The sequence below is a fragment of the Rhinopithecus bieti genome, unplaced genomic scaffold (assembly GCF_001698545.2).
Source record: "Rhinopithecus bieti isolate Rb0 unplaced genomic scaffold, ASM169854v2 scaffold_78508, whole genome shotgun sequence".
In the NCBI taxonomy this organism is placed as follows: Eukaryota; Metazoa; Chordata; class Mammalia; order Primates; family Cercopithecidae; genus Rhinopithecus; species Rhinopithecus bieti.
This window is the reverse complement of record NW_016829854.1, coordinates 447,924-461,175: the sequence shown is the minus strand read 5'-3', so window position 1 is coordinate 461,175 and position 13,252 is coordinate 447,924. Positions and strand designations below refer to the sequence as shown.

The 13,252-nt window shown below is 42.7% G+C and overlaps 1 protein-coding gene across 3 annotated transcripts in view; it reads right to left on the bottom strand.

The window, feature by feature from the left end:
• The window catches only part of TPX2 (TPX2 microtubule nucleation factor), a 73,759-nt gene that overhangs the window by 20,929 nt on the left and 39,578 nt on the right, over positions 1-13,252 (bottom strand). For all 3 annotated transcript variants that reach the window (XM_017865073.1, XM_017865075.1, XM_017865074.1), the window contains exons 8-11: positions 12,582-12,733; positions 10,932-11,103; positions 6,860-6,998; positions 5,306-5,522 (exon numbers count right to left, since the gene is read on the bottom strand). In XM_017865073.1, the coding sequence (XP_017720562.1) occupies positions 5,306-5,522; positions 6,860-6,998; positions 10,932-11,103; positions 12,582-12,733 (680 nt within the window). The remainder of the gene's footprint in view (positions 1-5,305; positions 5,523-6,859; positions 6,999-10,931; positions 11,104-12,581; positions 12,734-13,252) is intronic.

The following is a 13,252-nucleotide window of genomic DNA, read 5'->3' as shown; positions in this document are numbered from 1 at the left end:
TCTCAAAAAAAAAAAAAAAAAAAAAAAAGAAGGGATTTACAGTCTTTCAAGGTGACCACTAGGAATGCTCATTCTGCTGTGAAATTTCTTATGTTTTCTAAAGAATCATTAGCATAGTGATTCTTTAGAAAATCACTAGAATCATTAGCATAGTGAAATCCAGTAGAGTAGCTCTTGTATTCAGAGTGACAAAACTCCAAGAAATGGGTTGTCAAATGATGTTTACCATAAAACAGCAACAACAAAAAAATCTGCTCTTCTATAGACATGTGGACACTAGCATCTTGTTTGAATGCACCAGGGGCAAGTGGAAGAGAGACAAACAGTGAGCAAGGAGCCACAGGTCTGTCTATTCCAGCCCAGCTCTGCTTCCAATCTGTATAACCTTGAACACATCAGATACACTTCTAGGCCTCAGGGTTTTTTACTAAAATAAAGTAATTGAAATAAGTAATTGAGGATTCATTTAGTTCTAAAATAATTCCCTCTCTCTGCATTCACCCAACAGAAATGTCTGCATTTTAAAGAGAAGCAATGGAAACCTCTATAAAGTAGGCCATGAAGATATTTAAGAGTGAGCTCAATCTCTTAATTAGCTGGGGGAAAGGAAAAGATGAGTTATGAAAATTGTCTTTGCAGCAACTATCCACTCACACCCCATCCCCCCTCACATCAAAGTTAACTAGGGGTTCAATTAGAAATAATGAAAAGAAAACTGGGTTTCCAGAAACAGGTTTCTTTCCTTTTTTTTTTTTTATTGCTATTTTAAGTTTTTTAAATTATAAGCTCCTTGAGGACTGAAATATTGTCATTTGCATTCTTTTGTCTTCCCATATCACCTACTAGGAGACCCAGTAGTATCTGTTCAATGAACATATGTTGGTTAATATTACCATATTTACTCATTTACACATCTATCTGCTCTACCAGACTATGAAAGCTTTGAGGACAAGGGCAGTGTTTTGTATCATCTTTGAATTACTAGTGTCTAACACAAATTAGAAACACAGGCTGGTGCATGTCAGCTTGTACTATTACTCACTCAGTTATCTGATATCAGAGTGCTTGTGCTGTGGTGGTCATTATGCTAGGGATTGGGGATACAGAGTGAATAATATAGATATACACGGTCCCTGTTCTCAGGGAGCTCACATTCTAATGGAGGAAAGAGACAATGAAGAAGTAACAAATCAGATACTTTCAAATTTTCATAAGTGCTCTAAAGAAACCCAGCAGAATATGGAGCTAATGGTTATTAGAGGGATGCTCCCTCAATGAAGGGGAAGGTCTCTCTAAAGAGGTGATATGTGGTTAGAATGGGGCAATGTTGGTGGACAGATGATGCATTCAGGAAAAGCAGCCAGGATTGGGGATGGGTATATTGAGGTGAATACTTCTCCCTAAGACAGGATATGCCCCCCAGGCACCCTGGGACAGGATCTCAGGCCTGTCTCAGGGCAGTTAGGAAACTACTCTGAAGCAATGTTATTTTGGGAAGTATACATATTTAAAAAAAGACTGCTGGCCTCCCCAAGTCATCCCTAAAGTATCTCTGCTAAAATTACTCACTGGCCTCACTGACACCACATTCACCTCTGTGGTGCCCTGGCTGCCCAATAGTCAGTACTAAGTTCACATTTCACACCCTCGTGCTCAAGGCTTTGTCACTCCACCTCTGCCCCAGGAGCCGTTTTCTCATTTCTGCCTCACTTGGGCCCACTGCCGCCCAAGCCCATCTTTCATCAACCCTATTTATTGTCCCCTTGCCACTTATCAACCACAAGTGGAAGTGCACCGGAAACACTGTAAGGACACACGAAACAGCTTCAGCACTGGGGGGACATGGATGGGGAACAACAGCATCAGACAGATAAGCTGCATCAGGCTCTGGAAAGTGGGCTCTTAAACTCTGCTGTAAAAGTTCAAGACTAGAAAGTTCAAAGACTCTCTTTTTTTTTTTTTTTTTTCCTGAGAAGGAGTCTCACTCTGTTGCCCAGGCTGGAGCGCAGCGGTGCAATCTCAGCTCACTGCAACCTCCACCTCCTGGGTTCATGCAATTCTCCTGCCTCAGCCTCCCGAGTAGCTAGGAGTACAGGTGCCCACCACCACGCCCCAGTTAATTATTATTATTATTATTTTTTTTTTTTTGAGACGGAGTCTTGCTCTGCCACCCAGGCTGGAGTGCAGTGGCCGGATCTCAGCTCACTGCAAGCTCCGCCTCCCGGGTTTACGCCATTCTCCTGCCTCAGCCTCCCGAGTAGCTGTGACTACAGGCGCCCGCCTCGTCACCCAGCTAGTTTCTTGTATTTTTAGGTAGAGACAGGGTTTCACCATATTAGCCAGGATGGTCTCGATCTCCTGACCTCGTGATCCGCCCGTCTCGGCCTCCCAAAGTGCTGGGATTACAGGCTTGAGCCACCGCGCCCGGCCATTTTTTTGTATTTTTAATAGAGACGGGGTTTCACCATGTTAGACAGGCTAGTCTCCAACTCCTGACCTCAGGTGATCAGCCCACCTTGGCCTCCCAAAGCGTTGGGATTACAGGTGTGAGCCACCACGTCTGGTCGACTTACTCTCTTTTAAATGTTTTTTTTAAATGTTTCCGTGGGCAAGCTACATTCCCCTGTGAAAGGAAAATAAATCTTGGGACCCCAAATCAAAAGTGGTGGTGTGCCTGTAGTTCCAGTTACTCGGGCGGCTGAGGCATGAGAATTGCTTGAACCTGGGAAGCAGAGGTTGCAGTGAGCCGAGATTACATCACTACACTTCTGTACTCTAGCCTGGGCAACACAGTGACACTGTCTCAAAAAAAAAAAACAAAAAACAGTAGTTCAGGTGTGACTGATGCTATGAGAAAGGATCTTAGGTGAGGTGTAGACTTTATTTTTAAATAAGCACATGTTTCCTAAGAACCTTCTATTTTAAAAGGTAACCTCTATTTTTATATAACAGCATGGGCTCTGGAATCATATCACCTAAGATTCATATGCTAGCTCTGCTGCTCACTAGTTTGTGATCTTGAGCAAGTTATTTAACCTCTACGTTTCCTAACTGTAAAATGGATTGATAAAGTACCTACAGTGCTTACCTCATAGGGTTGTTGTGAGAATTAAGTGCCTTATTATATAAATGTAAAGAGCTTAGAATAAAGACCTGGCATATAATAAGCGTTATATAAGTATTAGCTATTATTGCTGTGTTATTTGTGGCATACTGGTTTTCCATTTACATATTTATTTAAAAGTTCCCTTTAAATTTACGTTAGGTCACAAAGTGAGTTGATTTTTAAAATAATAATATTGGTATGTAACGTACAAGGATATAGGACAAATTGAGAGAGTGGTACATAAATAAAAACAAAAACTTAGGTAGGGGGAAAAGCTAGGAGCTTGGAGGAAAATATGTTATTAAAAGCAAGGTGCTGGCCAGGAACAGTGGCTCACGCCTGTAATCCCAGCACTGTGGGAAGCCAAGGCAGGTGGATCACCTGAGGTCAGGAGTTAGAGATCCGCCTGGCTAACATGGTGAAACCCCATCTCTACTATAAATACAAAAATTAGCCAGGCGTGGTGGCGTGCGCCTGTAATCCCAACTACTTGGGAGGCTAAGGCAGGAGAATCGCTTAAACCCAGGAGGCAGAGGTTACCGTGAGCCAAGATCACACCATTGCACTCCAGCCTCGACAACAAGAGCTAAACTCCATCTCAAAAAAACAAAACAAAAAACCAAAAGCAAGGTGCCAAAAAAGTGTTATAAAAACCCTGAAGAAATAATTTCTCTTATCTGGGCCTCCATTTTCTTGTATGTAAAATTAAACGTTGAAACCTTCTGGCTCTAGAACTCTGAGGTTTGCATATAACCTACTTTTCCCTTGTTGTATTCACAACACTGTTTCCTCAATGGGTAAAGACAAAGAAGGCACAGCCCTTGGAGATTAATTACTTGGGTGGGGGAAGATTTCTTAAAAGTTTATTGTAACAGAGTTTGGCATATAGTACATGTGCTTCATGGCAGGGAAAAAAAAGCATTGTGAACAGAAGAGAAATCTCATGCAAAAAGCTCTCAATCAAAAGTAGGTATCAGGGAGGAGAACCATTTCTAAGCCTAATCATGACTTTTGTAAAGCCTGGAAAATATAACTTCAAGTTGCTTCTGATTTAGTGCTAAGAAAATACAACAAACAAAACTAGGTACTCAGTCAAAGGTAATACACTGGTGCAGTTTCCCCTAAAAGCATGGTGACTCTAAAACAAGCAAAAAGAAAGAAGATAGGAAAACAGAGTGCTTCCAGAGTTATCCCGGACCTGCATCAATCCAAGCAACCCAAACCAGTGGCGGTGGGTGAGGTCCCCATCTGCACTGAAACGTAACTAAAAGCCGCTTTTGCATTTATGCAGGTGCCTAACTCCATTGCTTATTCTGTGACTGTAGCCTTGCTTCCTGATTGCACATTTTCTCTAAAATTGTGGTTGTGAGTGTATTATCAAACTACAACCCACTTCTCTGAAACAGTTTCCAGTGGCTCTTGATAAACTTTTCTCCAGCTTAACTGACCCACTAACAGCTCCCAGTAGAAGCTTCATGTCTCCCACCATCAGGCTTTTTATCATGTAATTCCTACTGCCTGGAATGTTCTGCCAATCCAGTCCATTTGCATTTCTGCAAGTCGAAATTCTATCTATAATGGAGAGGCAATATAAGGAAGTATTAGGATCACAGACTCTGTAGCTAGAGTGCCTGAACTCTTACTTGCTCCACCATGTACCAGATGAGTGCTCTAGGAATATTACATAACCTCTGTGCGCCTCGGTTACCTCCTCTGAAACAGGTGATAAAGTAACCCACTGAAAGGGGTTGTTGTCAAAACTAACGGGCTAATATATGAAAAGGGCTTACAGCAGTCCTGGCACATAGTAAAACTGTCAGCTATTATGATAACAATAGCAACCCAATGACAATAACTATTACTACATATTGTCAAGGCTCAGGTCAAATGGTGCCTCTCTACAAAGCACACCCTGAACTTTCTATCTGGAAGAAACCATTTTCTCCTCTGAATTCCTATTTTAACTGTCATCTCTCTCAGAACACTTCTGTCCATTTTCTATTATTCACACATATATTATCTCCCATACCAGACTTTGAGTTAACTAAGAGCAAAATCCACCTCTGATAAGTCTCTTTATCACCTGCAATTCCTAATATGATGCCCTGCTTATAATATCAACCCAAACTTTTGTGTGAATGGGTGGATATTTGGTCATGAGCAGGACACTTCTGCCAACATGCATAGCCTCAACCTTACCACAACATCTTCCAAAATCTTAGTAGGGCAAGGTCTGGAATGAAATTCAAAGTGTTCATCCTCTGATTTCTTCTTTGATTCTCGCTCCTGGATTCTTTTCTCAATTTCCAAATCAAAGCCAATAGGCTCAGTGGGTGGTTTCACAGGTGGTTTCTTGGGCAAGATGGGCCCACCTTCAAGTATTCTGGGATCAAGTTCACGTGCTTTGAATTTGTATCTGTAAGGTAAAAATTTAAATAACCACAATAAAAATTTAATAAAATAAAAACTTCACAAAGTGAACCAACCACAAAGAAAAGTAATCATTAAAATTATGCTCCCATTGACTGGACAACAGAATAAAATAAACAGAAATGAAAAACAATTGGCCAGGCACAGTGGCTCATGCCTGTAATCCCAGCACTTTGGGAAGCCAAGGCGGACGGATAACTTGAGATCAAGAGTTCAAGACCAGCCTGGCCAACATAGTGAAACCCCATCTCTACCAAAAATACAAAAATTAGCCGGGCATGGTGGCGCACACCTGTAATCCCAGGTACTAGGGAGGCTGAGGCAGGAGAATCTCTTGAACTCAGGAGGCAGAGGTTACAGTGAGCTAAGAATAAGAAGCACCACTGCACTCCAGCCTGGGCAACAAGAGCAAAACTTCATCTCAAAATAAATAAACAAATACATAATAATAAAAGAATAAAAGAAAAAATGATTACCCATCACACACAGTAAAATTTCAACTCTCCACAACACTATCTTTACCTCTAGAAGAAAGAATAAATAAGACAGTCCTAACATCCCTACTACTTAAGAATTGAGGCTTCACTTCACAGAAGCTCCCCTCCTCAAAAGAAGCACAAAAAGGAAGGGAAGAAGGATATAGGAAATAAACTCCAATGCTATGAACCACACTAAGTTTCCATTTCCCTCCACTAGTAACAGCTGTAACAATACCTTGGGGAGTCACAAAAGGGTGGGATCTACCTAACCTAAACTTAGAGGGCACTCCTTAATTGAAATCCTAAGTAAATTCTTCTACTCCAACCTCTGGATTCTATTTTGTGGGGGTGTGTGTGTGTGTGTCAGTCTCGCTTTGTCACCCAGGCTAGAGTGTAGTGGCGTGATCTTGGCTCACTGAAGCACTGACCTCCTGGGTTCAGGCTGCCCTGTAGTAGGTGGGACTACAGACATGTGCCACCATGCCCAGCTAATTTTTTTTGTATTTTTTGTAGAGACGTGGTTTCACCATGTTGCCCCAGGCTGGTCTCAAACTCCTGGATTCAAGTGATCCTCCTGCCTTGGCCTCCCAAAGTACTGGGATTACAGGTGTGAGCCACCATACCCAGCCTGGATTCAATTTTTACCACTTTATACTCCAGGATATCTCCATATTCCCACTACAGTCCTTAAATCATAAAGGCAGGGATGTAGCCTGCAGAGCCTACTGCTCAAATGCCATAAATTTTCACGGAAAGAAAAATAGCAACTGTCATCCTTACAGAACTGAAAATAAAGTAGGCAGATTCTTGGAACTCTTCCTCATATACTGCCAGTGGGACTTACTGTTGCAGTTTCTCGAACTCCTCAGCCTCCAACTCTGCTGCACTTTTGCAGGTCACAGGCCGTGCACGGTGTTTGGTTTGCAGTACAGGAGTCTGTGGGTCTCTGCAAATCTTGGTCACAGATTTGGAGGGTAACAGGTCTGTAAACAGAGATGACAGACATTCATCTAGCTTCACAAGACCCAGTTTACTTTTAAGTGCTGATTCACCTATGTAGCCCAGAGAGGGATAAACCAACCACAAAGTGGCGGGCCCACAACCCTCAGCTCAGCTTACATTGGTAAAACCAACCAACATTCAGTTACTTCTCCCCTATTCCTCTTTTATTGAGGGGTATGATTAAGGTAGCCTTTGGGTAAACTCTACTGTCATCTTCTCAACTGAAAATCCATCCATGTCTGGTCTGATAGGTTCCTTATCACTGCAAGGGCCTAGACTGACTTTCATTTTTTTTGAGACAGGGTCTCACTCTGTTGCCCAGGCTAGAGTGCAGGGCCATAATGGCTCACTACAAATTCAACCTCCCTGGACTCAGGTGATCCTCCCACCTCAGCCTCCTAAGCAGCTGGGACTACAGACATGCACCACCATGCCCAGCTAATTTTTATATTCTTTGTAGAGACAGGGTTTCACTATGTTGCCCAGGCTGGTCTTGAACTACTGGGCTCAAGCAATACACCCATCTCAGCCTCCCAGATTACTGGGATTATAGGTGTTAAGCCACTGTGCCTGGCCAGGCCTATACTTTCTATTGACAATGCCAATTATTTTGCTTGTTATTAACACAAAAAATTTTTGCTTATTCCAGCTTTAAGATATAAGACCTTCCTGGTCGGGCGCGGTGGCTCACGCCTGTAATCCCAGCACTTTGGGAAGCCGAGATGGGCGGATCACGAGGTCAGGAGATCGAGACCATCCTGGCTAACACGGTGAAACCCTGTCTCTGCTAAAAATACAAAAAATTAACCAGGCATGGTGGTGGGCACCTGTAGTCCCAGCTACTCAGGAGGCTGAGGCAGGAGAACGGTGTGAACCCGGGAGGTGGAGCTTGCAGTAAGCCAAGACTGTGCCACTGCACTCCAGCCTGGGCGACAGAGCAAGCCTCAGTCTCAAAAAAAAAAAAAAAAAAAAAAGATATAAGGCCTTCCTAAAGACCAAGTAAAGCCTGAATAGAATGGCTCAAACCTGTAATTCTAGCAATTTAGAAAGCCAAAGCAGAAGGACTGCTTGAGGCCAGGTGCTGAAGACCAGCCTGGGCAACATAATGAGACCCTGGTCTCTTAAGAAAATATAAAAATTAGGTGAGCATGGTGGCATGTACCTATAGTCCCAATTACTTGGAAGGCTAAGGCAGGAGGATCACTTGAGCCCAGGAGTTGGACACTGAAGTGAGCCATGATCATGCCACTGCACTCCAGCCTGGGTGACAGAGCAAGACCCTGTCTCTAAAAAGCAAAACAAGAAGGAAAATAATAAATAAATAAATAAAAATCAAAACAAAAAAAGACCAAGTGAAAACTCCCAATTTTATGAAATCAATATAAAAGCATCAAGACCACCTCTTAGAGAAAATCAAATGGAGAAAGTTAAAAACTAAGTTAAAGCATCAATATTAAGACATCACCACCACTCACTGAAAATACTAATTTACCTGGCCAGTGAAACCTTGTCAATTTTCGTAACTAATATAGAATGAATCTTTCAATTTAGGTCTTGTCACGTAACAGTGGTAGATCAAAACCAAATCTATTTTAGAAATAAGCCATGTTTCAAAGATACATGTAACCATTATTTAGCTGTAACTGTACAAAGTTTTAAATAAAAATTGCATAGTATAATTTCTCTTTCCATTTGCCAGGACTAGTATTCTAAAAGCATGACATATCAGACTCTGAGTCATATATTATTTGAAAAGTTATGCTTAATATTTAAATTTCCATTAGAATAAAGAAGAATATTTCATTATTTTCTTTTTTTTTTTTTTGGGGGGGGGTCTCCCTCTGTCGCCCGGACTGGAGTGCTGTGGCCGGATCTCAGCTCACTGCAAGCTCCGCCTCCCGGGTTCACACCATTCTGTCTCAGCCTCCCAGGTAGCTGGGACTACAGGCGCCGCCACGTCGCCCGGCTAGTTTTTTGTAGTTTTTAGTAGAGACGGGGTTTCACCGTGTTAGCCAGGATGGTCTCGATCTCCTGACCTCGTGATCCGCCCGTCTCGGCCTCCCAAAGTGCTGGGATTACAGGCTTGAGCCACCGCGCCCGGCCTATTTTCATACTATAAAATCTAACAAAATCATTTTGGCTACTAGAACAAATAACAATATAAAAAATGCGCACTTGACCAGGCGCTAGGTGACTACACCCTGTAATCCACAGCACTTTTGGGAGTCGAGGCAGGGGATTCACTTGAGCCAGGAGGTTCAAGACCAGCCTGGCCAATGCAGCAAAACTTGGTCTCACTTAAATACCAAAAAGTAGCTGGGCATGGTGACACTACCATCCTGTAATCCCAGCTACTCAGGAAGCTGAGGCACTGAGAATCACTTGAACCCAGAGATGGACATTGCAGTGAGCTGAGATTGTATCACTGCACTCCAGCCGGGTGATGACAGCCAGACGAGACTCTGTCTCAAAAAAAATGCCTATGCAAGGATATAAAAAATTTAGAGATCCTCAAAGGTAAAACAACCAATTCTGCTTTACCCAGAATACTATCCCTATACTCCCAACAAACTATTTATACCACCTCCACCCTTCAGATTTCATCTTCCTTCTTGTAGAAATTATTTCCATAAAGACAGAAACTATAAATTAGAATCCACTCATTCTGCTTCACCACCAAAATCTACAAACCCCCCAGTATTTGCACCAATTCCTCCACGCTTCCATCCTCCTTTTAAAGAACACTCACCTCCACCTGCTGCTAAGTATCCCTCAATACCTGCCTGTTCAGGGACTTATATCCATTAGTTATTCTCCTCTCTCTCGTACTTCAGCTCTTTATCCAGACGAGACTTCTCAACATTCAGACATACTCTCTCTATCTCCCACCTTCCTTTGACTTTTGCATCTCCCTTCCTCCTCAAAAGCTCTTACCACAATAGCTCCACCATTATGCCTATGTATCTCTAATGACAGTTAAGAATGCAAAGAGCCAGGCGCGGTGGGCTCAAGCCTGTAATCCCAGCACTTTGGGAGGCCGAACAGGCGGATCACGAGGTCAGGAGATCGAGTCCATCCTGGCTAATCACGGTGAAACCCCGTCTCTACTAAAAAAATACAAAAAACTAGCCGGGCGATGTGGCGGGCGCCTTAGTCCCGGGGCGCCTGTAGTCCCAGCACGGTGGGAGGCTGAGGCAGGAGAATGGCGTGAACCCAGGAGGCGGAGCTTGCAGTGAGCTGAGATCCGGGCCACTGCACTCCAGCCTGGCGGCAGAGCGAGACTCCATCTCAAAAAAAAAAAAAAAAAAAAAAAAAGCATAAGAACAATGCAAAGAACTAGTTAATTTATCTCTAATGACAGAGATAAATAGGTCGCTACAAATTATGGTAAGGGCTTTTGAAACTTGATGTCAGAAACTTGATGTCGAGTTTTGAAACTTGAATTAGAAACTTGATGTTGAGTAGCACCAAGTCCATTTTATTTACCTCTATACACCTAACACAGTGTGCCTGGTTAGTAGTAGTAAAAATTTTGGTGGACCACTGAATAAAAAGCACATAGCCTTGAATGAATGAATGAAATGCCTTCATTTTCTATAGGTAACTAAATGCAATGTGACACTTTGACACATGGCAAAAATGTCCATTAAGGATGTATAATGACATCTCAGGTTGCCTTAATTCATTCCCCTGGCCAATTATTGATGAGGAGGATCAAGATGGTTGATGGGTATAAGACAGATAGCTGGGTGGCTTGAAAAATTCTGAAGGATACATTTGTTGTCTGCATAGTCACATGCCATACTTTAATTGAAAAACTAGGATTTCAGCTACAGACAAATCTGTGCTTAAGATGTAAGCAGAGGGAATATAGGAGAGGTTCCATCCAACTGTGATATTGGTAGGAAACTTACTAATATCATCCTTCTTGCTCCTCAAATGATATCTGTTAGGGGTTCGTTTATGGAAGTCTTCAACCTGCTGTGCAAGGGGCACATATGTAGAAACTGTTTCATCATATGTTCTTTTCTTTCCTTGGGACAGGTTGAAAGGCTTAACAATGGTACATCCTTTAGTCACTCGGGCCTGTAAAATAAAAGTTGTTCCTCAAATGAAGTGTCATGGAAGAGCTCACATCCACCATAAGCCACATAGTCGGCACAGAGGATCAATAAAAAAGGCCTGTGTAAAACCAAGATTATTATTCTGAAGTTTGTCTGTCCTTGAGCAAGGGTTATAACTAGTCTATTCTCATTAAAAAGAAAAAAAAGGAAGAAAGGATCTAGCACTTAACAAACTTATGTTCTGGAATATTACATAGGTAATTTTTCCTCAACCATGTCAATGTTTTGAAGGAATCCAGAGTAAGCTATCTTAGAATTGAAGACAAAATGTGCTGCACAAAGGAATCTCACCCTCAACTCCATTTAAAAAAAAAAAAAAAAAAAAATTGATTGGGCCTCTGGGTCTGCATCAGGTCAGGCAGCTTCCTGAATCAGTGGAATCTCTCCATACATCCCCTAAGTGACTGATGAAGAAGCCAATTCCCATTCCTTGGACCAGTAATTTTGATAAAACTGGTCTCTAATTGGAAGCAAAACCCTTCAAGGACCTGTATCTCAAAGAAAGAAGCATAACCTCAGGGTTTAAGAATGCAAATAACTAATTTCAAAAAATGATGATACTGACTACAAACGCAAGTGGAGATTATTAGTACTAAGAATTCGATTGTTACTGACTTTGTTGGTGCTCTGGTAACAAAACAGCATGAGATTTGACTGGTCTGCCCCAATCCTATTTCTCCTATAAGATCTGTTATATTGGCCAGGCATGACGGCTCACGCTTGTAATCCCAGCACTTCGGAAGGCTGAGGCAGGTGGATTACCTGAGGTCAGGAGTTTGAGATCAGCCTGGCTAACATGGGGATACCTTGTCTCTACTAAAAATACAAAAATTAGCTGGGCGTGGTGGTAGGCACCTGTAATCCCAGCTACTTGGGAGGCTGAGGCGGGAGAATCACTTGAACCCGGGAGGCAGAAGTTGCAGTGAGCCGAAATTGTGCCATTGCACTCCAGCCTGAGCAACAAAAGTGAAACTCCATTTCAAAAAAAGAAAGATTTGTTATATTTTACACAACTTTATAGACACAAGGTTTTTTTCTCAATTATACTATTATAAACAGTGACCACAAATACTACACGTAAAATCCTAAATGAATATTAGTAACAGAAATGCTCATTTGGCCAGGCATGGTGGCTCACGCCTGTAATCCCAGCACTTTGGCAGGCCAAGGTGGGCAGTTCACCTGAGGTCGGGAGTCCAAGACCAGCCTGACCAACATCGAGAAACCGTCTTCACTAAAAATACAAAATTGGCCGGGCATGGTGGCACACGCCTATAATCCCAGCTACTAGGGAGGCTGAGGCAGGAGAATCGCCTGAACCTGGGAGGCGGAGGTTGCAGTGAGCCAAGATTGTGCCACTGCACTCCAGCCTGGGCAACAACAGTGAAACTCCGTCTCAAAAAAAAAAAAATGAAATGCTCATTTAGTCTATCAACTTACAGGAGATGAAGGATGCTTTCGTAGTTCAGATGTAAAGTTCACTTCCTTATACTCCTCCTGGTTCTTAGGATGTTGTTTGATTCGCTCATCTGTGCGGAAGTGGAAGTCAACTGATTTGGTGACCTGGCTCACTGATTTCTTCACAGGTTGCCCTAAGTGAGGAACACAGTAAAACACACAGATAACATTAAAATAAGAAACACTAGTAAATCCCCTTTACTCCAGTCCTTTTGCTATTTCTGTTACCATGGATCTAACTTTGTTTACTATCTACATGTAACCCAAAACTTGAAGTAGTGCTCAGGGACACTAATATATGTGTCATATTCATTGTGTACTATTGGGTTTGAGGCCTTTCAGTCAGATGCAAACTAAAAAAAAAGTAGTAGGCCGGGCACCGTGGCTCAAGTCTGTAATCCCAGCACTTTGGGAGGCCGAGGCAGGCGGATCACAAGGTCAGGAGATCAAGACCATCCTGGCTAACACGGTGAAACCCTGTCTCTACTAAAAAATACAAAAAATTAGCCAGGCGTGGTGGCGGGCGCCCGTAGTCCCGGCTACTCAGGAGGCTGAGGCAGGAGAATGGTGTGAACCCGGGAGGCAGAGCTTGCAGTGAGCTGAGATCCGGCCACTGCACTCCAGCCTGGGCGACAGAGCGAGACTCCGTCTCA